Source organism: Phyllobates terribilis, unplaced genomic scaffold (genome assembly GCF_046119375.1).
Source record: "Phyllobates terribilis strain yellow unplaced genomic scaffold, ASM4611937v1 Scaffold_10__3_contigs__length_209671492, whole genome shotgun sequence".
In the NCBI taxonomy this organism is placed as follows: domain Eukaryota; kingdom Metazoa; phylum Chordata; class Amphibia; order Anura; family Dendrobatidae; genus Phyllobates; species Phyllobates terribilis.
The window spans coordinates 96,395,729-96,422,335 of NW_027362770.1; the positions used below are offsets into that span (position 1 = coordinate 96,395,729).

General features: G+C 44.2%; 1 protein-coding gene across 3 annotated transcripts in view; it reads right to left on the reverse strand.

Moving 5' to 3' along the window:
* Positions 1–26,607, reverse strand: part of LOC141164429 (histidine--tRNA ligase, cytoplasmic-like) — a 161,773-nt gene that overhangs the window by 45,521 nt on the left and 89,645 nt on the right. The window contains exons 5-8 of one of the 3 annotated variants that reach the window (XM_073649637.1): positions 23,264–23,359; positions 21,983–22,102; positions 18,388–18,495; positions 14,294–14,392 (exon numbers count right to left, since the gene is read on the reverse strand). In XM_073649637.1, the coding sequence (XP_073505738.1) occupies positions 14,294–14,392; positions 18,388–18,495; positions 21,983–22,102; positions 23,264–23,359 (423 nt within the window). The remainder of the gene's footprint in view (positions 1–14,293; positions 14,393–18,387; positions 18,496–21,982; positions 22,103–23,263; positions 23,360–26,607) is intronic. The other 2 variants (XM_073649638.1, XM_073649639.1) reach the window with 2 other exon arrangements.

Here is a 26,607-nt window from a genome sequence, read left to right on the forward strand (position 1 = left end):
GGGGCAGGGTTAGAGACCAGAACCCACTTCTGAAGTGACCAGAAGGGTTCTCAGAGGAAGGGACAGGTCAGCAGCAGCTGAGGAGTCCATGAGGCAGAGGAGAAACTGCAAGCCAGGGACAGAGGCGACGAGAGCCGGTCCTGGCAGGGAACCAATCTAACCGGACATTGGGGTCCGAGGCTGTCAGGGTTATAAGCCCAGCAGCAGAGAACCAACCCGCGAGGGATTTCAGGTCCCTTGGCCCAAGAAGCCTGGAGGCTCCGCCACACAGAGGGACCAGTACAGCGAGGAGAAAGCAAAAGGTACCCAAGGCCCGAGTCGCAAGTCATACAGGCGAGAAGTACACGGCCAGCTCAGGGACGTGGGCTATTACACCACGAAGAGGGGGATAGTCAGAAAGAGCATAGAGAGAAAGGTAGGCCTACACACTCACCCTGACCAGTGGGGCTCGCCCGAATGCTCTCAGACACCCAGGCCCATTCCTAACCGGTACCACTGTTGGGTCATTAATAATACCTACAATAAAGACCCTGGACTGTTTGAAGCGGACTCTGAACTCTTACTATTGCGGCCTGCACTATCACCCCCAGCATCCACCTACACTGCCCTGAGGCTACACTCTTCCCGTGGGGAGTTATCCTACCCCTGTGCTGCACACCAACACCAGCCTCAGCGGTCTGCCACGGGTGGCGTAGTCGGACATTCAAAACATTGATAAATAGACTGCCACAATTTGGTCTGACCACCCTGAGCCCCAGCATCGTACAGAAGCCCGGTTCCGGGTACCCCACGGCCTCGGGGGCGAGTCATATATACCATACACTCACTGTTAGTTTCCCAATAACTGGCCTAGTAGTGGAAAAAGCTGCGGTCTCGTCCATCACTCATAAGACAATTGCGTAATTGTCTTGACAATTGGAGGCAGCAGAGTTGCTTGCCACTGACAAAAATTTAACAGCGGGTGCATCTGCGCGACCCCCCCCCGGCTGTGTTTCTTTGACAATTAACAAAATGCAAAGTGAATGAATAAAAGAGAAACACATATACTACTTACTGGTAATGTGTTTTTTCGGAACCCATGACAGCACCAACGATATAAGGGTGCTGTCATGGGTGACAGATAAAATGTATTCAAATCAATATTTGGTGTGACCGCCCTTTGCTTTCAAAATAGCATCAATTCTTCTAGATACATTTGCACACAGTGTTTGAAGGAATTCCACAGGGAAGTTATTCCAAACATCTTGGAGAACTAACCACAGACCTTCTGTGGATGTAGGCTTGTGCAAATCCTTGTCTCTTCATGTAAACCCAGACAGACTCAATGATGATGTTGAGATCAGAGATCTGTGGGGAGCATATTATGAATTCCAGGACTCCTTGTTCTACTTTACGCTAATGATAGTTCTTAAAAACATTGACTGGATGTTTGGGGTTGTTGCCATGCTGCAGAATAGATTTGGAGCCGATCAGATACCTCCCTGATGGTATTGCATGATGGATAAGTATTTCTCTGTATTTCTCAGCATTGAGGATACCATTAATCCTGACAAAATCCCCAACTCCATTTGCTGAAATGCAGCCAAACACTTGAAAGGACCCTTCTCCATGCTTCACTGTTGCCTGCAGACACTCATTATTGTGCCACACTCCAGCCCTTCAACAAATAAACTGCCTTCTGTTACTGCCAAGCATTTTATATTTTGACTTATCAATCTAGAGCACCTACTGGCATTTTCTGTACCTCAGTTCCTATGTTTTCAGGCATAGTTGAGTCCTTTGGCCTTGTTTCTATGTCAAAGGTATTTTTTTTATTGGCCACAAATCTTCCATGAAGCCTACTTCAAACAGTAGATAGGTGCAGCTGGGTCCCACTGGTTGCTGCCAGCTCTGAGCTGATGGCACTGTCGGATATCTTTCGAAAGGAAGTAAGCATGATGTGCCTTTCATCAGCTGCACTAAGTTTACCTGGCCGACCACTGCATTTACAGTCCTCAATGTTGCGCATTTGTTGGTGTTCTGGAAGCGAAGAAATACAAGCGGCTACTTATCCATCAGGGATGCATCTGATTATCTTCATAAACCCCAGGACAAAAACCCCAAACAAATAGTCAATGTCACTTAGAATTATCTCCAGCTTAACCCCTTCATGGAGGCCATTTTCCGTTTTTTTGCTCCCCTTCTTCTCAGAGCCATAACTTTTTTATTTTTCCGTCAATATGGCCATGGCTTATTTTTTGTGGGACAAGTTGTAGTTTTGAACGACACCACTGGTTTTACCATATTATGTACTGGAAAAAGGGGAAAAAATTCCAAATGCGGTAAAACTGCAAAAAAAAGTGCAATTCCACAGTTTTATTTTACCATGTTAAATGCTAAAACTGACCTGCCGTTATGATTCTCCAGGTCATTACGAGTTTGTAGATACAAAACATCTATAGGTTCTTTTATATTTAAGTGGTGAAAAAAACAACAAAGTTTGCTAAAATAAAATGGCACCATTTTCCACGACCCATAACGTTTCCTTTTTTTGGGATCAGGGGCCGGGTGAGGGCTTATTTTTTGCGCGCCGAGCTGACGTTTTTATTGATACAATTTTAGGGTAGATCCGATGTTTTGATCGCCTGTTATTGCATTTTATTGCAATATTGCGATCACGTGACGGGGTTGCCGATAGCCGGAGCCAAAGACGCGCTTCCGGGAAGTGTGAGTTAAATGCCGCTGTCAGAGATTGACAGCAGCATTCAACTAGTTAACAGCCGTGGGTGGATCGCGATTCCATCTGCGGCTGTTGAGGGCACATGTCAGCTGTACAGATCAGGGGGATCTGACGTGTCATACTATTATGGCACACGTCATAAAGGGGTTAAAAAACAGGGTATTCTGGAAGAGATGATACACCCTCACAGAGCTCTGATCACAACATGATCGAGTTTGTTTAGGATTATGTGAGACGACAAATTTTTAAGCTAGCCGACATCCACAAAAGATCTGTGGTTAGTTCTCCAAGATCTTTGGAACAAACACAGCAGAGATCCTGCAAAAACGGTGTGCAAGTGTATCTAGAAGAATTGAAGCTATTGAAGGCAGGGTTGACATTAAATACTCATTTGATTTACATTTTTATTTTGTTCATTTATTTAAATTTTTTTTTAAGTGATAAAAATAAACCATTAACATTTCCATTTTTTACATTGCAGCAATTTTTTCCCACACCTGTCAAAAACGTTTGCACAGTGTTTTAGGCAGGTGAATAAGATCCCGAGTCGAGATGTATTACTTCTATGGATCTGTCTTAGATCTTAATTATTTTTTTGTTACTTTACTCTTGCTTGAGGTCTGAAAAAATGTTTACATCTGGGCCATTAATCACACCGCTTTCAATAAGCTACACCCTTAAAAACACCGCTCCCACTTTAGCCCACAAGTAGCGGTTGAGTATTAACCTGTCAATGAACCTCTCAGGTTGACATCTCTGTTCACATTGCCTGTGGTTTGGGCAGCATCAATCACCTGACTGATTCCTTTCCGTAAGGGTGAGGCCGCACTGCCTGTCGGAGCATGATGGGGGTGGTAGTTTCAGAGCAGCAGGAGTCCTACAGCCTGCAGATCTCTGCTGTACACGCATGAAGGAGAAGCAGAGTTGTGCTATGAGCGATGCACCATCCATAATCCTGGGTTGCTGGGTTATTCATAAAACAGCAGATTCTTATCTCTCACCAGATAATATCACTTTCTGCTCTGCTATTCTGCGGGGTTGGTTCAGCGACCAGAAAAGCTTCTTATGACACTGATGTATCAGCTCACACAAAAACCGAGCAGCAGGTGTTATCTCGCGGGAGATTATATCAAGAGATTGATGAATACACTGCTTGGAGTAAGAAATAGGGAAGAGACTTTGTAGCACAGATCAATGTGTACTTTATCACAATGCAGCTGATGGAATATTATGCATCTCTTGCATCATTACAAGCGCGCTCAATCATTACACACTTCAGCCGGGCGGCGCCGGAGATTAATATCTGCCCCGCACAACTTAATCTATACCTGGCAGAACTGACATTAATTTGTGACATGCCTACTTTATACTGAGTAATAGTTATGCCTTATAATGATGAATTTGTGATCGCTGTCCTGTTATCAGGAAAGGTATCCGCAATCACCTGTGATGATTTATTCCAGCGATACACTTTAGGGTACTGTGTCTGAGCATAAATATGAGATACGCAGGGTACTATTGATTGGCCGCCGGCTGAATTACATTTTCTGCATATTCTGATGGCCTCCTTCACCCTAAACCCTCGCTGGCTTCATGTATTGCATCATACATGCAATTATTGATTCATCACAAAAGGGGCCACCAGTGAAATATAGCGCTATTACACCAAAAATTTGTTATTTTTTTATCATCATTTTTAATTTTTTAACTATAGGTTTTTTTTGCTTTTTTTTTCACTTCTGCTTCCTGAACATGATTATGGGGGCAGCCATTTGGCATCAGCTACATGAGCATCAGAAACAATCATGTTTAGTAACTTCAATGGGAACCGTTTCCAGTTCTGTTACGTGATCTGTGCAGAGGTCACTGTGGAGGTAGGAGGAGGAGGGTGTCATTCAAGGTGTGGGAAAGACTAAGTGCAACATGAAGGGAAGAGGGAGAGGAAGCCCAAACACTAGGGAAAGGGGGAGTGGAGACCCTAGGCAGATCTAATATCACCCTGCCTACCCTACCGTCCATATATAGGTTCCACACCTATCGCTGAGCAGGACCCTAAACCCTGGATGACCATAGAGCTTGGCCCTAGATAGGGAGAGGGAGGGGTGAGCACTGGTCAGGCCCCACTAAAAACTAAAGACAACAAGGTAAAAAAACAAAGGGGATTAACTAAGCTTGAGCAGACACCAGAGGCGTAACGCCAACTGTCCTCCAAGGGCATCAGAGAAGAAACTAGCCGACTGCTAGTGCTCCAAGTCTGTACACAGAAGTATCACCAGCGATTCCCTGGAGCAAACTGAGTGTTTTTAACTCCCATGCAAGGGTGTGTCAATCAGCAGCAGGAGGGAGGTCGCCGCTGGATCTTAAAGGAAGAAGGATTAAGAAGGTGTCTGCAATGCCAAGCGCAGTGACCTTCTACAGCTAGATTCAGAGCGACTGTCTATTACACCTGACACACCCGTGACCATACCCCCCTTCTACGAGTGGCCTCCGGACACTCAGGACCAGGTGTCTCAGGATAAGAGGTGTGAAATGCACGAACCAACTTGGCTGCATTCATCTCTGATGCTTGAAACCCACATCCTTTCCTCTGGACCATAACCCTTCCAGTGCACCAAGTTCTATAGGGAATGACGCTGGAGACGAGAATCTACAAACCTCGAAATCTGAAACTCCAACTTACCATTAACCATGATTGGGGGCGGCAGTAGGGGAGAGGACTCAAGAGGTCCTACGTATTTCTTGAGCAGAGACCTGTGAAAGACATTGTGGATTTTAAGGGCCTGAGGTAGCTCAAGACGAAACGCTGCTCGGTTAATGACGGCGGTTATTTTATAGGGACCAATAAATCTAGGTCCCAGCTTCCAATAAGGAACCCTCAACTTAATATTCCAGGTAGACAACCACATAAAGTCATTCACACTCAGGTCTGGACCTGGCGAGCGTTTAATGTCAGCCATACTTTTGTACGTGTCACCCATGATCTTCAAATTACTCAGAACGCCAACGCCACACAGAGGAGAGCGACGAAGCAAAACGTTCCTCCTCAGGAACTCCCGAAGCCCCTCCCTGACTAAAAGTACCAAACTGTGGATGGAAACCGTATGCACCAAAGAACGGTGACCTGCCAGTATGTTCTTGGCGATGATTATTAATAGCAAATTCTGCCAGCGTTAAGTAAGATGCCCAATCCTCCTGATTTTTGGAGACAAAACACCTGAGGTAAGTCTCCAGATTATGGTTAATGCGTTCGGTCTGCCCATTCAACCGAGGATGGAAGGCAGAGGAAAAGGACAGTTGCACCCCCAGTCGAGAACAGAAAGTTTTCCAGAACTTGGAAACAAACTGGGTACCCCGATCTGACAACACAACGGAGGGGACCTCGAGAAGCTTCACGATCTCGCTTATCTTGAGCAAGAGTTTTGGCATTCGAAAGTGCCGGTAATGCGACGAAGTGAACCATTTTACTGAACCTATATACAACCACCAGCAGTCCGCAGATACCGGTAGTTCAGTAATAAAATCCATGTCCATGGCCTGCTGGGAATAGGTAGTGGAAGAAGAGTACCAGACGGACGGGTATGCAATACTTTAGAATGCGCACAAATACTATAAGCAGACACGTGTTCAATCACATCCTGATGCAACGCGGGCCACCAAAAACAACGAGAAAGGAGGTCCGCAGTTGCCTTACCACCTGGATGACCAGCAAGCACAGAGTTGTGATGCTCCCTAATTACTTTTCGGCGCAGATTACATGATACAAATAACTTTCCTGAAGGGCAGGAGGCAGTGGCGTTCCCCTGAGCCTCCAACACCTCACCCTCCAGTTCAGGGCACAATGCCTAAATGACTACCCCCTTTTGCAAAATTAAGGCAGGGTTCTCATGGTCACCACCACCAGGGAAGCTCCGGGACAATGCATCAGCATCAAAAACAGGGACCATCTAGCTTGCCTAGGGTTGAAACGTTTAACCGACTGAAGATATGACAGTTTCTTATGGTCTGTGAAAACAGTAGTAGTATGGACAGCCCCCTCCAACCAATGTCACCATTCTTCGAATGCCAATTTAATCACCAAAAGTTCCCTATTACCCACGTCATAATTTCTCTCAACAGAAGATAATTTCTTAGAAAAGAAGCGCATGGACGCCAGTTACCAGGTGACGGACCCTGAGACAACACAGCCCCAACCCCCACCTCCGAAGCACCAACTTCCACAATAAAGGATTGGGAAACATCGGGTTGACAGGTGCAGTGGCAAAACAGCTCTTTAGGGAGGAAACACCAAGGTTACTTACCGGTAGCCGGTTTTTCCTGAACCCATGACAGCACACCTTGAGAGAGGGATCCGCCCCACCAAGGACAGGAAACCATCTGAAATAAAAAGGCGGTACCACTCCCTCGCTTCAGTTGGATTACAGAGCATTGAGAGGACCTCCAGAAAAGGTTAGACACATAACCAAGACCTACAATATACAGTATATATAATCACCCAAAATGTAAAGTGCTTCACCAGGGCATGAGAAAGACAGGGGGGGAAACTACGGGTGCTGTCATGGGTTCAGGAAAAACTGGCTACCGGTAAGTAACCTTGGTGTTTTCCCCTCACCCATGACAGCACACCTTGAGAGAATTTTGGAGAATATGAGCACCCTAGGGAGGGACCACCCCCTGAAGTACCCTTCTCCCAAAGGTAAGGTCAGAGGAGGATAGATCCAACCGATAGTGTTTGTAGAAGGTGGATGGTGCAGACCAAGTAGCAGCTTTACATATCTGGTCAATCGAGACGTCTGCTCTCTGCCCAGGAGGTTGCTACAGCTCTGGTGGAATGAGCTTTAATACCGTCCGGTGCCGAAACACCTGTAGATGTATAAGCTAGAGAAATGGTCTCCCTAAGCCACCTAGAAATAGTTCCCTTTGATAACCCGTGACCTTTCCTATTCCCCTGAAAGACGAGAAACAAGGACTTGTCCTTCCTCCACTGACTAGTAGTGTTGAGCGAGTATGTTCTGTTAACCCTTTCGGCGAGTATGCTCGGGCCGAGCTCCGAGTATTTACAGCTGCTCGGTGATATGGTTGAACCGCTTCCGTGTGCATGATTTGCAACTGTTTGACAGTTTTATTACATGTGAGGAATGTCTATTTCTTACACATTCCTCACATGTAATAAAACTGTCAAACAGTTGCAAATCATGCACACGGGAGCGATTCAACCATATCACCGAGCAGCTATAAATACTCGGAGCTCGGCCCGAGCATACTCGGACAGAACATACTCGCTCAACCCTATCGGGGTGCTCTCCGCTATCGTTTGGTTAATACAGCTAGCACAAAGCTGTTTCTGCCAATCTATGGAAAGGGGGGCCTGGCATAAGGCACAAACCCTGTGCTTCTTTTTGGCGCTACTCTTCTTAGGTTCCTAAGGAATGAAGCACATAATAACTTTCCATTACTATTAAGTGACATTCACAGAGATCACTCACCCCTGAAGTCACAAAAGGGTACCGGATTTGGAGGCTGTGGCGGGACATAAGATGAATCCCTTCTGGATGGCCCTGAAGCGTCCGACACCTTACTTCTCCTGCTGCCGCTGCGGTTGCTGGAGCGGCCGTCCGTGTGAGAGGCGTCCGACTGCTTCTTCCGCTGATGTTGATGAGATGGAGGGGTCAGCTGCTGCTGCTCCTGGCTGTCCTGGTCTGCCATAGCTGCTACACCACAAGAGTATAGGCAGCGTTTAACCAGGACAACCCCCCCACCTTAAATAGGGCACATCCTGAACCTCCTCCAGTTCTTGTGTCCTCCCCCTCCTGGCACCCACCGGCCGATGTTTGAAAAAAGCCGGCCGGCAAGCGCTTACAGGGCGCCGCCATGTTGGATCCGGGTGCCGCCATCCGACGCCATCGGGCACGCTTCTCCCAGCGTGCAACGCGCCGTCAGGCGCGTAACACCCGGAGGACGCCGCTCCCGGCGTGCGGCCAGCCAGGAGCCTGCAACAGGGAGAGGACAGCGCAGCGGTCTGCGGGGAGCCGGAGCCCTCCTCACCGCCTGCGCACGCTCGGACACGGCTCCAGGGAACCGCGGACGGCGCTTCTGGAACCCGGAACCCGCTGCACAGGCTGGTGCCCGCTTTTCCACACCGGAACAGGCCCAGGTAAGTATGGACACCTTTCTTCAGACAGGTTCCCATCAAGAACAGGAAACCAACTGAAGCGAGGGAGAGGTACCGCCCTTTTATTTCAGACGGTTTCCTGTCCTTGGTGGGGCGGATCCCTCTCTCAAGGTGTGCTGTCATGGGTGAGGGGAAAAAAGGCAGGGCGGCATCCGACCATTTAGAAAGATCAGACCCCTTCCTTGTCATGTCAGTGAGGGGTTTAACAATTATCAAATTATTTTGGATACATTTCCGGTAAAAATTAGTAAAGCCCAGAAAACGCTGTAAAGCCTTCAGGTTCTCGGGACGGTCCCAATCAAGGACAGCATTGCTCTTCTCCCGATCTATCCGAAAACCCGAAGATGACAACAGGTACCCCAAAAACTTCACCTTCGGGATGGTGAAAACACACTTTTCTAGTTTGGCATATAGTTTGTTATCCCTTGATATCTGAAGCACCTGTTTAACATGCCCCCGATGTGTCTCAAAATCAGGTGAGTAAACCAAAATATCATCCAGCTAGACCACCACAAACCTGCCCATCATCTGATGGAAAATATCATTAATGAAATGTTGGAACACCGAAGGTGCATTGGTCAAACTGAAAGCCTAACCAGACACTCTAAATGCCCTCTTCAGGGGTATTGAATGCTGTTTTCCATTCATCCCCTTCTCTGATTCTAACCAGGTTGTAGGGTCCCCTTAAATCCAACTTGGAGAACACCTTAGCTCCCACAACCTGGCTGAACAAATCTGGAATCAGAGGAAGAGAATATGGTCTCTGATGTTAATTTGATTTAATTCCCAGAAAGCTAAACAGGGACATAGGTCGCCATCTTTTTTCTTCACGAAGAAGAACCCTGCCACCACGGGGGAAGATGAGGGTTTGATATGTCCCTTCTCCAGACTTTCCGCAATTAAATCCTTCATGGCTTGTCTTTCAGGGCCAGTAAGATTATACAGTCTGGACTTCAGTGGGGTCAGGTTAATAGGACAGTTATAAGATTGTACATAGAAGTATCACCGGCGATTGCCTGGAGCAAACTGAGGGCTTTTAATTCCCATGCAAGGGTGTGTCAAGCAGCAGGAGAGAGGTCGCCTCTGGGTCTTAAAGGAAGAAGGATTAAGAAGGTGTCTGCAATGCCAAGCGCAGTGACCTTCTACAGCTAGATCCAGATCGACTGTCTATTACACCTGACACACGTGACAGAGGAGAGCTGTGACCAGCACAGCTCACCTCCTCCCTCTCCCACTACAGTAATTAGAGTGATTCAGAGTTATCTACATTCAGGTGCCACACCAAGTGAATGGAAGACTGTTTGCAGTCCCATTTACTGCCACGATACAATGTATGCAGCTGTGTCACTTCCCATGCACTCTAGCACCTTTAACCTCTTCATGCTGTGGCCATTTTCTGCTTTCATTTTTTCCTCCCCTTCTTCCAAGAGCCATAACTTTTAAATTTCCCATCAATATAGCCATATGAGGGCTTGTTTTTGTGGGACGAGTTGTACTTTTGAATGGCACCATTCATTTTAACATGCGATGCACTGAAAAGTGGAAAAAAAATCAAAGTGCATTAAAATTGCAAAGAAAGGGCAATTTCATAATTGTTTTTTTGGGTTTTCATTTACAGTGTTCACTATATGGTAAAACTAACCTGGCAAGAGGATTCTCCAGGTCAATACTAGTGCACAGATACCAAACATGCATTGTTTTTGGAAAATGCATAAAAAATACCCTATTTTTCGGACTATAAGACGCACTTTTTTCCTCCAAAATTTTGGAGGAAAGTGGAGGGTGCGTCTTATAGTCCGATATACATAAATACTGTGGCTGTGGGTGGTAGGGGGATGAGGGGGAAGCGACAGCAGCGAAGTAGCGGGGCAAAGGAAGTAGCAGCCGCCTGCTGCAGCCTACACTGTGCCCGCTACTAAAGAAAATGAATATTCACTGCTCCACACGCCCATGGGCGTGGGGAGCAGTGAATATTCATTTTCCTTAATAGCCGGCACAGTGTGCCTGCTGCGCGGCTCCTGGTATGTATGGCACCCTTCATCCCTGTATGTATGGCCCCCCCTCATCCCGGTATGTATTGCCCCCCCTCATCTCTCTTCCTGGTATGTATGGCACCCTTCATCCCTGTATGTATGGCCCCCCCTCATGCTGGTATGCTTGGCACCCCCTGATCCCCGTCGCGCTGCACAGAAAAAAAAATACACAATTATACTCACCTCCTCTCTCCTCCAGCGCTGTGTCCCACTCTGTGCAGTAATAGTCACTGCTCCCCAAGCCGGGACTGTGTGCGTGGGGAGCAGTGACCATTCATTCTCCCTAATAGCGCTCACACTGTAACCGCAGAGCGGCTCCTGCTGCGCTCGGCGGTCAGTGTGCCTGCTATTAAAGTCCATGAATATTAACCACTCCCATGGGAAGCTGCGATCATCTCTTCGCTTGTGCTATACATATTAGTGCAACAGCATTGCTCTGTATAGTGAAAATCACATTCTCCTATGAACATCGGCCATGGACTGACTTTCACGGGGGTCTTTAGCAGACAAAGCCAGTGAGTCGGCATATGACGTACTGGTCGGTAAGGGGTTAAAATAGGATCTTTCACCAAATTTTTCATGTTGAACTTGACAAACAATGTAATAGTGACTGCAGCGCAGAATAAAACTTTTTTTTTTTAAATTTCACCTTTCTGTTGATATTAGCAATCAAAGTATTTGGCACCTGAGGAGTTAACACTCATTTGACTAAACAAAAGTTATCAGATATTTTTCATGAGGGAAGGGTACTTCTCATCCCTGTATGATGCTCACCAGTGAAAAGGAGGCAGCAAAACAGCAGAAAAAGAACAAGCCCCCAAAATAGCTTAGAGAAGGGTTCTCAGTGTGTGAGATGTAATGATACAGACCTTATGGTATAACCTTCTGTAGGATTAGGATGTGTTGGAAGATTAGATCACAGACGACTCACACCTTCCAGATAAGATCCCTGTGGGGAGAGGCAGCACAACTGAGTTTAGCTGTGTCACATTACAAACCCTTCAGCCAGGGCCGGCGTCAGCATCCGGCGCACCCGGGCAAATGCCGGGGCCCTGAGCAGGCAGAGGGGCCCACTGGCGGTCGCGCACCCCGCTGGGCTATGGGCGGAGGAGAGCGGTGTCAGCGCCCGCCCTTCTCCGCCGCTTGCTCAGGGCCCCGGCAGCTGGATACTTAGCTCTCCCCGTGCCTCCGCAGATCAGCTGTCTTCCTGGTGCGCGCTCCCTGTGACTTCTCAGGTCAGAGGGCGCGGTGACGTCTTTACACCGCGCCCTCCCCTGAGCCGTCACAGGGAGAGCTGAGCGGGAAGACGCCGACAACGCTGGAGTTCGGACCCGAGCAGCAGGCAGCAGGTGAGGAGAAGGGAGGTGAGTATTTGATTTTTTTTTTTTTAATGTATGGAGGCATGGGGCATTATAAAGAGAAGGGGGGGGGCATCCTGCATGGGGCATTATAAAGAGAAGGGGGGGGCATCCTGCATGGGGCATTATAAAGAGAGGGGGGGGGACATCCTGCATGGGGCATTATAAAGAGGGGGGGGTGACATCCTGCATGGGGCATTATAAGGTGGGGAACAGCCGGCATGGGGCATTATAAAGGGGGGGGGGCAGCCTGCATAAGTCATTATGTGGGGGGAAACAGCCTGCATGGAGAATTATAAGGGGGGGGGCAGCCTGTATGGGGCATTATGTGTGTGTGTGTGGGGGGGGGGGGACAGCCTGCATGGAGCATTATAAGGGGGGAGGGGCAGCCTGTATGGGGCATTATGTGGGGGGTAACAGCCTGCATGGAGCATTAAAAGGGGGGGGGGCCTGTATGGGGCATTATGTGGGGGGTAACAGCCTGCATGGAGCATTAAAAGGGGGGGGCCTGTATGGGGCATTATGTGGGGGGTAACAGCCTGCATGGAGCATTATAAGGGGGGGGGGGGGACAGCCTGTATGGGGCATTATATGGGGGCCTGTATCCTGTATGGAGCGTTATAAGGGGACCGGTATCCTGTATGGAGCCTTATATGGGGGCCGGTATTCCGTATGGAGCGTTATATGGGGGCCGGTATTCCGTATGGGGCCTTATATGGGGGCCAGTATTCCGTATGGAGCCTTATATGGGGGCCAGTATTCCGTATGGAGCCTTATATGGGGGCCAGTATTCCGTATGGAGCCTTATATGGGGGCCAGTATTCCGTATGGAGCCTTATATGGGGGCCAGTATTCCGTATGGGGCCTTATATGGGGGCCAGTATTCCGTATGGGGCCTTATATGGGGGCCAGTATTCCGTATGGGGCCTTATATGGGGGCCAGTATTCCGTATGGGGCCTTATATGGGGGCCAGTATTCCGTATGGAGCCTTATATGGGGGCCAGTATTCCATATGGAGCCTTATATGGGGGCCAGTATTCCGTATGGGGCCTTATATGGGGGCCAGTATTCCGTATGGGGCCTTATATGGGGGCCAGTATTCCGTATGGGGCCTTATATGGGGGCCAGTATTCCGTATGGAGCCTTATATGGGGGCCAGTATTCCGTATGGAGCCATATATGGGGGCCAGTATCCTCTATGGAGTGTTATATGGGGGCCAGTATACTGTGTGGAGCGATTCGCTGGTTTCTGAGCTATTGTGGAATTTACAATAGATATCACTCATGTAATGTAAGAAGTGAAATCCTTGGCCTTGTAAAATATATATATATATATATATATATATATATATTTATTTCTCTGCTGTATCTGTGCATCATGAATCGTGGTATGTATTAAAGGGGCCCACTGAGACTCTTTCGCCCGGGGCCCAGAAAAACCTGGAGTCGGCCCTGCCTTCAGCTCTTCTCCTCTCATAGCACTGTCAGCTCTCCTGTACTGCCCCTCCCCCCATACACACTACCTAAAACTTGCTGTAAGCTATTAAGAGGGCATGTTATTTCCTTTGAGTGTTGCGGCCTATTTAGAATTGGTCAGCATCATGCAGGGATAAGTACACATCTCCAGTGAAAACTATCTGATATTGGACATAGAAAGTTAACTCATTAGGCGCCAAATAATTTGATTGCAAAAACGTTTTATTCCACTATACAAGCCCCCCATGACATTATGTATCCAGGTCAACATGAAACTTTTGGTGAAAGATCCTCTTTATATCAGCAAGTCATTGGGGACCTGGGGATGGACCTCAGCGATCTAACACTGATGTTCCCTCCTGAAGAAAGGTTATCAATTATGAAAGTAGCGTAAAACCCTTTAATATAGAAAATGACTATGGAAATTATTAATTAAATGTCTATTTAAAAAAAAAAAAAAATAGGTTTAACATATAAACTTGATTTAAACAAAAGATCATTATCTTAATGACAGAGTGATCTTTAGCATGCATTTACCTTTCCCAGCTTGTCAATGGAGGTACACACAGTCCTGAATTTGGCATCCGGAACGCCACATGATGTGAGAATCCCATAGAGAAGTCTTCTGTCATTCACCTTGAAGAACCCAGAACATCCACTATAGGTATGGCAGCATAAATCATGTACAAGTGCAATAAATCAAAGCAGCTAATCAGCAAATAGATTTTCATCAACCTTATTCCTGAGGTTTACCACCAAAAGTAATACTTCCCCCGATCCAATAATATTTATTATGGGAATGCTCATCGGTTAAAGCTTCCATATACAACCTCTGGAGGAACTCTAGGTCATTGCAATAAGTCAGTCGTAAATCTTAAACAGTTCAACATGCTCCTGAGAGAAGTTAGTAGAGGTCACTGGTCAGTAGAGGTCATCAGGTCTGTGCTTCAATACACTCTGGTTTTTCTTTTTCTGACGAAAGTCTGGATTTTGGAATGTCACATTCATTGTAATAGGACTGTAATATAATGAAAAAAAAGGGTTGTTCATTTTTGCCCTAAAAAAGCACGCCTGTCCACAGGTTGTGCCTGGTATCGCACGTCAGCCTCATTCGCTGCTTTGTAGCCGTTCTGCTATACCAGTCACAATTTTTGAAAGAAAGTAGAAGGACTTATTGGAACTTACATGGAGTTTCTGGTTTGGCTTCTTTTCCTAAACCATGTGGTAGAGCTCTTTAAGGGGTCGATAATGACTGATAGGATTGCACCATCCAATAGGCGGACTTCAGGGTTCCTGTTCTCTTCCTCTCTGAAGAGGCTATTTGCAAATTGAAAGATGAAAGTAATGTTTTTCTGACAACCTCACGGAATTAAAGTTGGGTGTAGACAATTCCAGAGCCCAATCCCTCACTTCTCTAACCGGTTTAGGAAATGAACACCAACACTCAACCCGGAAGGGCACTTCTCAGTTACTTTAGCAAGCTGCGGCATCCGACATACATCAGAAGAGGTTCCGAGGATTATCATCAGGTAGAAGGCAGTTTGCAAGACTCTGGTCAGTGACCACAGACTACTGACGTGGCTGCTGGACCAAGGTCCTGTGAATCTATTCACTCAGCTCTTCAAAATATATTTTTAGGATACTTAACTGGTTTTAAAAAAATTCTGAACTTTGCTAAATAAATTAGTTTGTTTCATCATTTAAAAAAAAACAAACAAACTTTTTTTTTGTTGATGGAGCTATAGTAGAGCTTGTTTTTTGTATGAAGAATTGTAGTTTTATTGGTAAACTCTTCTAGTCAACTGACCTCTGCAGCCAAATACTTCTAATCAGGGCTGATACCACTTGAGACCTCAGGAGCAGTCTGCGGTGGATCCGCAGGGTCCCCAGAAGGTGCCTATGTCACTGCGTATTATTTTCAATCAATCCATGGCCTATGGTTTGTTTTTTTTTACCGCTGGACAAACCCTTTAACTTCGGCAATCTTAGCCTGTCTACAAGCGCCAATGGACTATGTACAAGACAGTTGACGTGCGTTTACATGGGCTGATAATAACTGATGGGAACAGAACGATTATTAATACAATCATTCTGACCCCAAGCAACATCATGTTTTGGGCAGCACATTCAAGTTTACTTGGAGTAGTTTGCTGTCCAGAAGAAATATTTTTTATGCAGACATAATCTGATTACCGAGTAAACGAGCATCTTCCTCATTCGTCAGATGGTCAATGGCAAGTGTCCCCAAGCCGGTAATCGAGACTGAGCATCTTAATAAATGCCAGTTCACAGATTATTGGCTCATTTAAATGGGCCTTAAATGGTAACTGTACTTTCAAGCAAGTTTTGCAGAGTAGACTGTTCTGTGTGCACATAACTGGTGATTATATAACTTGTATCCTACAAGGCTGTAACTCTAATCCATTCTAATCTGGTGGGTGAAGACTAGCTGCTGTGATCTCTCCCATACACAGAACACAGATGGATGCCAACTCTTCAATACATAGCACATAGAAACAAGTCCTCAGCTGTGTAGATGTGACTCCAGCTCTGGGATGAGATAAAGGACTTGTTAGAAAGCTCAGTACAATCTTTGTGTCTGCCTGTTTTCTCACTCTGCTCCTCACTTTTCCCCTCTCCATGGAGTACAGTAGGCTGTGTAAATGGACACCTCACTGTGCTGTTTTTTTTTCATTTTTACTTGAAAAGATGGAGCTGAGCTGTTTTTATAGAGTGGATGACAAGCTCACAAAGCAAGAGGAAGGGAAGAAGTGGCTCAGAAGTGGAAAAAGAAGCAGAATTTTCTTACAAGACATATTACAAAGTGTCGTCTGCACTATTAACTTATGAAAAGTTTCTGGAAAGTACAATTTCCATTTCAGGTTAGGTTTAAACCACATTCGAGCTATATGTATACACCTACACACAAATGTCAATAGAATCTATTTTGGCATATGTTAGGCGGTATATAGTTATTAATACAAATGAATGCTGACATTAACGTATATTTTTCACCAGTCAATGGCAGATGTTTGCAGCTGTGTAGACGTATGGTTGGTGGCACTGCTCAAACATATAGCTAGAACATATTTGCAGCATTTATTCTGTTAAAGGGAATCTGTCAGCAGATTTTTTCCTGTGTAATTCGAGAGCAGCATGATGTAGAGGCAGAGACCCTGATTCAAGCGATGTATCCCTTACTAAGCTGTGTGTTGTTTTAATAAAATCATTGTTTTTTCAGCAAGAGATTATCAGTTCAGGACTAGGAGGCACAAGACACCTAATCAACTGCTCTGTTTAGCCCACCATTACCACAGAAAGCTGCCAATTAGTAGTGTGGACTGGGTTATACAGAGGTCAGCATTCAAAGCACTGCTAGACCTGCAACAGAGAAAACTGTGATTTTATCAAAGCTACATCAGGCACACCAGTAAAATTACATAGCAAGAACCTGGTGAGAGATTTCCTTTAAGGAATATATATAGCTAGATTGCAAAATATATGCACATCAGGAATGATTACGATAATAAATATACAGCGGGTGAAATAAGCATTGAATACGTCACCAATTTTCTAAGTAAATAGTACCTTTAGAAATGTAGTTACTTAGAATATTGGTGACGTGTTCAATAATTATTTTACCTGCTGTATATATACACATACATACATACATACATACATACTGTACATACACACACACTTTTGTTGCGTCCCAAGAAACACAAAAAATATTTTAGAGCAGGGGTGGGAAATCTCTGGCCCATAGGCTTTACATGGCCCGCAACGTCACTGTTTCTGGTCCACAGCCAGATTTCAGAAAACCAGTACAGTCTCAGTGTCTCCTATGTGTTGTATATACTGCAGTCTCAGTGTCTCCTATGTGATGTATCTACTGCAGTTTCGGTGTATCCGGTATGATGTATAATCAGCAGTCTTGGTGTCTCCTATGTGATGTATAGAGCAAACGTCCCACTGCTTGAGTTCTATTAACATTACGTGAGCAACGATGAACTTCCCACTTTGAGGACACATGCATTGAACTATACATCTGTGTTCGGAACAACTTATTGCTGTGAGCCGCGCTTTACAAAACTTTTCATTGCAAAAAGTCGACTGCGCTTCAGACTGATGCAAACGCAGCTCCGAGTAGCAGCTTCATCAATATCACCTAACATCACACCTCACCAAAGAGAAGCAGCTCCAGCCATCACATTATGGTCGAAGTAATTAAATGTTTGACCAAACATGGCAGAATAAATTTTAAGTTGATAATTTTGTATGGCCAGCGAAAAAAGGTTAACAACCAAATGGCCTATAGAAGAAAAAAAGTTCCCCACCTCTGTTTTAAAGCAAAGATACCTTGTAACCAAAAGTACAAACATCTGTTCTGTCCGAATATGAGTCAGTCCTGTGTCCATTAAAAGTCTATTAGTGTGACATAGTAGTCGGGAGCATTATCAGAGGTGCTGTGTCAGATCGCTCCAAGAAAATTCCATTTATTACCAATTACACATTCCCCAGAAAGAGCAGAGGATGCAAAAATGTACCACAATGCACCAGAGAAAAAAAACATATGTATTTAGCTTCATTCCATTAAGTGTGATTTTTATTTGTTTCAGATCAGCACTTACCTTAATGAGAAACCCTTCCAGTTCCAGCTCGCTGAGTATCTCATACATAATCTTCAGACACTCGGCGTCAGGGAGCAGAGGGTCGTAGTGTCCAGCAATGTCAAAATCCTGGCATGAATATGCATGGTAGGATCAATAGAGACAGGCCAAGCGATACATGATAGATGGGGTCAGATTTTAAAACTCATACATTTTAAAGTAGGTGAAAGTATTACAAACATTGCTGATATAATGTCGGGTGGTTAGAAAGTATATTCTGTCCAGAGATCTGCAATCTATCCTGTGTGCAGGGTAGGAGCAGGATACATCCCCATGCATGTCACTATGTATTCATCTTACATGGACCTATCTGCTTAATGGCTCACATTCACTGTACCTCAGATTTCTTAAGATGCTAAATATGAATGCAAGATCAGGACACAGCGTGGCTTCAGCCCTGCCGAGTCCATATGGCCAGTCTATGTCGTTAGCTCATTGCCAATTTGGCCCTAAGCTGAAGTAATGTGTATCAGGATAAATACTCGGTACGTGCAGCCAAACAACCACATTTCAATTAATGTAGAATATCCCCAGCAATCAGTCAATCGCAATGACTTATTAAACGGGTAGGTCATCTAATTATTTTAACCCCTTAGTGACCAATAGAAATCTTTTTACTGACCTGCGATATAAGAGACTAGTGTTCCCGACAGATGGCTATCCCGTAGCTGTCACCTGTACACTTGCAGCATCAGCCATGATCAGTGTTGGCACCGACCATGGACGTTTAACCCCTTAGATTCTGCTGTCAATAGTGACTACAGAATCTAAATAGTTAACAGAGTGTGGGGGCTCCCTCTTTAGCCCCATTGGCACCCTGAGATCTTGATTGTATGGTCCTCCTGATGTTTGCCTTGGCAGCTCATGGCCAAATAACGGCCTTAGAGTCTGCTGATTATAGCGGCCTGATCAGAAGTTATCAAAATTTAGGTGGTAAAAATAAACTTTTTCATTCTTGTCATGTCACTTTCCGTTACTTCCGGAAAAGAACCAGAAGGGTTAATCAACTACCTTAAATACGTTGAGGGGTGCTGTTTTTAAAATGGTATGACTTCTGGGTGGTTTCCAACATATAGGACCCCCCTAGTCACTTCAAAACTGAACTGATCCCTATAAAAATAAGTTTTGTAAATTCCCTTGAAAAAATTACTGCTACATTTGTAAACCTTCTAAAATGCTAACAAAATAAAACACTTTACAAATGGCGCTGATGTAGAGCAAACATGAGGGAAATGTTAATCCCTTGTGAAAGCCTCCCACAGCCCACGCGAAACGCGCGTCGGGAAGTCAGATACCTGTGTATCACCCTCTTTGTGCGGCGTATGCCTCCTGCTGGGTAAGCAGTATACTATTTATATTTATATGAGACTATATATTATTTGGCCTAGTCTAGTCTAGACATCGGCCCAGACACTGAGTCTGTTTATCACTTTCTGAACTTAAGCTACTCAATAGTTCTTTTGTATGTAGTCTCTCCCTGTATATTATTAATTTTCCGGCTTCCCGAAAGAGCCACGCTATATCTATTTCCACATCCCGATATTATGCACATGTCTACTGTTTACCCATTTATATGAATTGATTTTAATATATGAACTTAATAAAGATGTATACATTGTTTTACCATCACCATAAAACTCTGTTGTCCTCTTTATATTGTTCTCTAAAGTGACACTGGTCAGATTTAAAAAAAATTGGTCCAGTCATTAAGGGGTTAATAAAATGTGTAGGAAATATTCGTTTAAAGGAAAATGGTCACCAAGTTTTTGCTACTCCATCTGAAAGCAGCATGATGTAGAGACAGAGACTCAGATTCCAATGATGTATGACTTACCGGACTGCTTGCTGCAGTTTTGATACAATCACAGTTTCTCTGCTGCAGATCTACCAGTTCTCTGAATTCAGAGCTCTGTATAACCCCGTCCACACCACTGATTGGCAGCTTTCTGAGTACATTCCGCATAGGCAGAAAGCTGGCAATCTGTGGTGTGGGAGGAGTTATAAAGGGCTCATGAATATGGGGGACTACAAGGAAGCAGGTTTATTAATCCGCAAGTGATCTTCTCCTGCTGATAAAACAGTGATTTTTTTCAAAGCTACAGCAAGCAGCCCAGTAAGTGACAAATCACTGGAATCAGGGTCTTTGCCCATACATTATGCTGCTGTCAGGTTAGGAGACAAAAACCTGGTGACAGATTCCCCTTAAAACAAATCTCATCAGATTTCACAATATTAAACTATATTATTATTTAGATTTTTTTAGACCTAATGAGACTGGTTTATTTGTTTTGAATCCATGTCAGATTGCCTGTGTAATCCTGATATTAAGTGGAGTCCAGCTATAGCATGAAATATCTTATGAGTGTATTCAGTCTTTGCCCACCAAGCCTGAGTGACAGCTGCAGATTGTACTGAGCAGTGTGAGATTTCAGGAGCAGCAGCAGGGAGGAGGAACACTGAGGAGCTTTCAAGTCAGACTAGGTGAAAAAAGACTTGAGTTTAAACTTTCATAAAGGATTACACAGTCATTCTCACAAAGTAAATTCAGCGCCCTTATCAGGTCTAAGATCTACAGTACATAGTAATGTATGTGGTGTGCTCTGCGGAAACTGGTAACTGGTTGGCTATACATTTCCGTTACAGATATAATGTAATCACCCCTCACAGTGCCGTCATATAAATATATTATATATAATGAACGGAGTGGAGGTCAAGCATTGGCACCTCCATTCAAGATGGGGCTTAGCAGATCCGGGATTTTTGAGATTGCTAGGAGTCCAGTCGATAATGTACTGTACAAATAGGGAATAATTTTCGATTCTGGGACACCCTCTTTAAGTCGTCAGTCAAAATAAATATAAGCAAATGTAATTCTTTGGTGTTGTGGGGAATCATCACTATTCCTAAGATTTTATTCATTGATCAATCTTTTCAGGTATACCGTTATCCCTTTAGTTGCAATTGGGACAATTCTAACAAAAAATCACTACTATATTGTTGTACTAAGTTACAATGTAGATAAATCCCTATGTGCAGTGTGAGTAACATTATTTAAAGAGTAACGATGGTTTGATTTCTATATTTCATAAATCAATAGTCCACATGGAAACTTTGTAATATATTATAAGAGAAATTTCCTATTTCATCTCCTGCACTCTTAATTCATGGGTAGAATCAGTGCATACACACTTTCCCATTACTGAGATAGGAGATGACAGTTGGTGCTTTTAAAATTCTATATTCTGCTGCAAACTCTCCTGAAACGACAGTTCCAGTTCTCCATAGATCATTATGAGCACCAACTGTCATCAATCTCAGTAGTGGGAAAATCTGTATACACTGAAGACAGATTTTAACCCGTGAATTGAGAATTTTGAGAATGAATAATCAGCGAGGACAAAGAAGTGGATTTCTCTAATAGGATATGTTACAAAGTTTCTTATATTCATGTCTACTACGGATTTGTAAAAATATAAATGTAAATGACGGCTTCTCATTACTTATTTTTGGTAAAAAAAAATTGATAATTAATGACATATTATTCATATATACTTACACATTGATAAAACTCTCTGTAGCGCCCTCTGCCTGGATTGTCCCGTCTGTAAACTTTAGAAATCTGGTAGCGTTTTATGTGACCGATTTTATTCATGGCCAAAAATCGTGCAAAGGGAACCTCGTTTAAATAGGGTCAAGGTAATGATGTGTATGTAGTTACGGACATACAGCGGAGCCAAAGCAGAGTCGGCACTATCACACATACACACAAAAAAAAGCGAATCAGGCAAACATTTTTTAACACTTGTCATTGACAGCGGAAATAGAATAGTTACTGTCAAGTCACATTGCCCCCATAAACTTCATTGGTAAGTACACACTAATTTTTGGTTCACCTTGTACAATGAAAGCGTTAATCTGCAGTACCCAGGAACATCCACTAGATGGTGCACGGAGCTGTGCTGTTCCGCTAGGTACAGGGTTTATATCAGGCTGCTGACAGCTGAGAACAGCCGATCGGTGGAGGGGTCAAGTATCGAACCAATCTGATATTGATGACCTATCCCAAGGAAAGGTCATCAATATCATCATCACGGATAACCCATTTAAAGGTAAAGATGTAAGGATTCCCTCACCCCAATAGGAGCAATTCCAATAATAAAGTGATAGGAATTAATTGCTATGTAACATTCTCCCAATTCATTTCCCATACAGTCTCACATGCAATTCTCAGCCATAAAACTAATGTGACGTTAGCCCTCTAATTGAATAAGTCCATTGAAAGCAGATGTATAATTGTAAGCTCAAATGATATGCATGTTGTAGCAAAGCCAGGTAAGCTAGGGTTAAATCCTAGCACTGCAGGTCTGGGTTAGATGCACCTGGCTATCTTTGAGTAAGAATCAGAGCCTGTGTTCACTAGGTGTGTCAATCTGCTGGATGAAACAGTTGAGTGTGTTGCTGGTGAGTGACCAGCCAAAATGTGAGCTATAGCTGGGAGAGAGACATGCCAGGGTCTCTCTCTGAATGGAGACTGCATGGGTCAGCTAGATATGTTGGAGCTGCAAAGAATCATGTGCAAGCTACAGCCTGTTCAGTGTGCAGCCAGCAATAGCAAGTGAATCAGAGAGGCTACTGAAGGATATGCCACCACTGTTAGACTTCTGGGGATTTACCCACTGGTGGGCCACGCACTATCTTGTCAATAAAGTGGCCAGAGCATTAGTGCGCCCCCATCAGTGCATCATTGTTAATGATGCGAAAACCCCTGTAAAATTCTGCCACTTTAAAGTGGATTGCCCGCAGGCTAATAGAGGTAGATAGCAATCTAAAAGGATACAGTCAGATCATAGCGCAGGGACAGCTGCTCCCCTCCTTGATCTTTCAGGTCATAGATAAGTTTGGAGTCTTCTCCGTATTTCCCAATCAGAGTTTCCTGAAACAGTATTGTCAAGACGTTTAGTCACAGCAAGAAATCTACCAAGAAACAGTTCTACTGTGCGATGGTCAAAAGAAAGCATCCAAGACATTTAGATCATTTTCCATTATCCTGCCATGAACAGGGGCAACTGACACTAAATACTAAACCTACTAGATACTAAAAGTCCCACAACCCATGAATATACCCGGCACTTGTGACAGACAAAAAGTGATAGTGTCAGGCTCCGTCCCAACCTATTGTGTACTGTGTGCGCAAAACGGGAGTCTTAAAGAGAAAGTCACCAAAAAAAAGAAAAATTAATAAAAAAATAAATGTATATTTTATTTTGTTTTAAAAATAAATTATAGATTTATTAGTACAAAAATAAAAATTGAGACACATTCCCTTTAAAGATCAGAATTAAGTTGTTGTAGCGCTACATACTGTGTATCTAGGAATTATTATTTCTACGATGTCTCGGCTCATGAAGAATGTGACTTGAACACCCTTATAACTTCCGTTACTTTTAAGTCCTGCTGGCACATAATGAGGTGAAATACTGAAGTTAGGGACCATCAGGACTGGGTACACCTTGTCGCGGTGGGATGGATCCCGATTGGGTACACCTGGTCGCGGTGGGATGGATCCCGATTGGGTACACCTGGTCGCGGTGGGATGGATCCCGATTGGGTACACCTGGTCGCGGTGGGATGGATCCCGATTGGGTACACCTGGTCGCGGTGGGATGGATCCCGATTGGGTACACCTGGTCGCGGTGGGATGGATCCCGATTGGGTACACCTGGTCGCGGTGGGATGGATCCTGATTGGGTACACCTTGTTGCGGTGGAATGGATCCTGATTGGGTACACCTGGTCGCAGTGGGATGGATCTGGATTGGGTACAACTTGTCGCGGTGGGATGGATCCTGATTGGGTACACCTGGTCGCAGTGGGATGGATCCAGATTGGGTACACCTGGTCGCAGTAGGATGGATCCGGATTGGGTACACTTGGTCGCAGTGGGATGGATTCTGATTGGGTACACCTGGTCGCAGTGGGATGGATCCCGATTGGGAACACCTTGTCGCGGTGGGATGGATCCCGATTGGGTACACCTGGTCGCAGTGGGATGGATCCGGATTGGGTACACCTTGTCGCGGTGGGATGGATCCTGATTGGGTACACCTGGTTGCAGTGGGATGGATCCGGATTGGGTACAACTTGTCGCGGTGGGATGAATCCTGATTGGGTGCACCTTGTCACGGTGGGATGGATCCTGATTGGGTACACCTTGTGGTGGTGGGATTGTGTTTACTCTCTTTTTATCAAAATATTGTCAACTAAGTACCCTATGTTATTTAAATGTACCATTACTATTTATTTTCTTACTACAGGGTATTTGCTCACTGTTTTTATCCTAGGTTTTGTCCGTTAATGGCACAGTGTGAATATGACTACCTACACATTTTTTCGGTTTTGCTTCAACTTCATAATAATGTCAATCGATTTAGTTGGGAGGTTATAAAAGCTCTTGGAGAAGCAATGTGACCCAGTACCTTTGTCCCAGTAATGTGTGTTTTTAACTTGTTTTGAGCTTGAAAGATAGCAGGGCTCTGACGTCCATGCATATTTTGGGAAAAGTGATCATTCAAGAGTGCTTTAATCTGGAGACTATGATTCATTATTTATCAAGATATCACATTAGGTAAGTTGTGATCACGCAGTGCCCTTGGACTCATTCGGGATAATTATGTGTGTAATTTACTGTGCTCGGTCTCTGGGGGATGTGCCTGGTGCTTTCGCTTGTAATACATTATTCATTCTTGCTTTTTTTTGTTGACTACATGCTGACTTGTTGGCGTGTGCCAGATATTAATGCCTATCATTTGAAGCTTGACCCAGTAACCCTCCAAAAGTAATTACACAGAAAAAATATATGTTTAATTGCGCTCTAAACATGTGTATGATGCTGCTTCAGCATTTTGCTGTGTAAGAACTGCAGAATACCTCCTTTCTTTGCCAAGCCAAAGCTTTGATCCAGAAAGAGTCTTGCGAGTGTAAAGCTCTGTTCACATCTGTATTCAGCAGCTTCATTACAGGAGTTTTTACGAGATTTGGGAAGAATTGTAAGAAATTCTTCAATGATTTTAATATTGTAAAGCACATTAGCCCGGATAGTTATTATAAAAAAATAATCTTTATAACATTATAAACACAGCCCCCCACCTCCATTTATATCCTTCCTGAACTTGTAGTGGGTGTTCCTTTGTCTACCCAAACCATTGTTCACGAGACATGTAATGATGTGTTCTGCAGATCAGTAGGGGTCCAGTCCTGAAACCCCTATCGATTGCATAAAATACTTGTCAAATGTTCCATAGTTTGAAAAAACCCATAGGTCCATCAAGTTCAACCTTTCTCCACCAGTTATTCTCCATCGCTAGATTATTTATAATCCACAATGCCATTTGTTGTGAGGAAATCTTCCAGCCCTTTTTTAAATTTTGATATAGTGTCTGCCATTACTACCTCTTGTGGTCGGCATTGCACAGTCTGACAGCTCTAACTGTAAAGAACCCTTTCCTATTTAGCTGCCGGAATCGCCCTTCATCCACATGTAATGAGTGCCCCCTGGTCCTTTGAAAAGAATAAGTCATGTGCCAGTACTTTGTACTGACCACACATGTATTTACACATATAAATGAGATCTCCTCTGAGATGTCTTTTTATAAGCTAAACAAGTCCAACTTTTCCAACCTTTTCTCATCATATGAGAGGCCTTTTGTGACAACACAACATTTCTTCTTAATTATCTAGACGTATAAATTCAGTAAGCCAGGAGAAATACACTCTTATTTTCATGTTGACTTTTGAATTTGTCTTCTTCTTTGGTTGATCAACATAGACTATTATTTGAATAATCATGAATGTTGTCACTTGAGTTGATATTTGTTAATTGATGAATGGCTGCTATTTACATCTTATATCTTATAACGTATTGTCTGCTAGTTTTGAAAGACAGCAACTCAGGGTCTTTGAACAATTGATGTTTGCTAGATATGTTAAATACCATTGTAGGGTGTTTGACAGTCAACATTGGGGGATGAGCTGTGGATACTAGAGTCCTGTGGATTAATATTATCATCCTTTATCCTTGACCTGTGGATGTGTGCTTGAAAGGACAATTGTGAACTATTTAAGGGGCATATGCCTCTGTATCAAAGACATTTTTACAAAAAGACAGCCAAGAGAGACTCTTGAG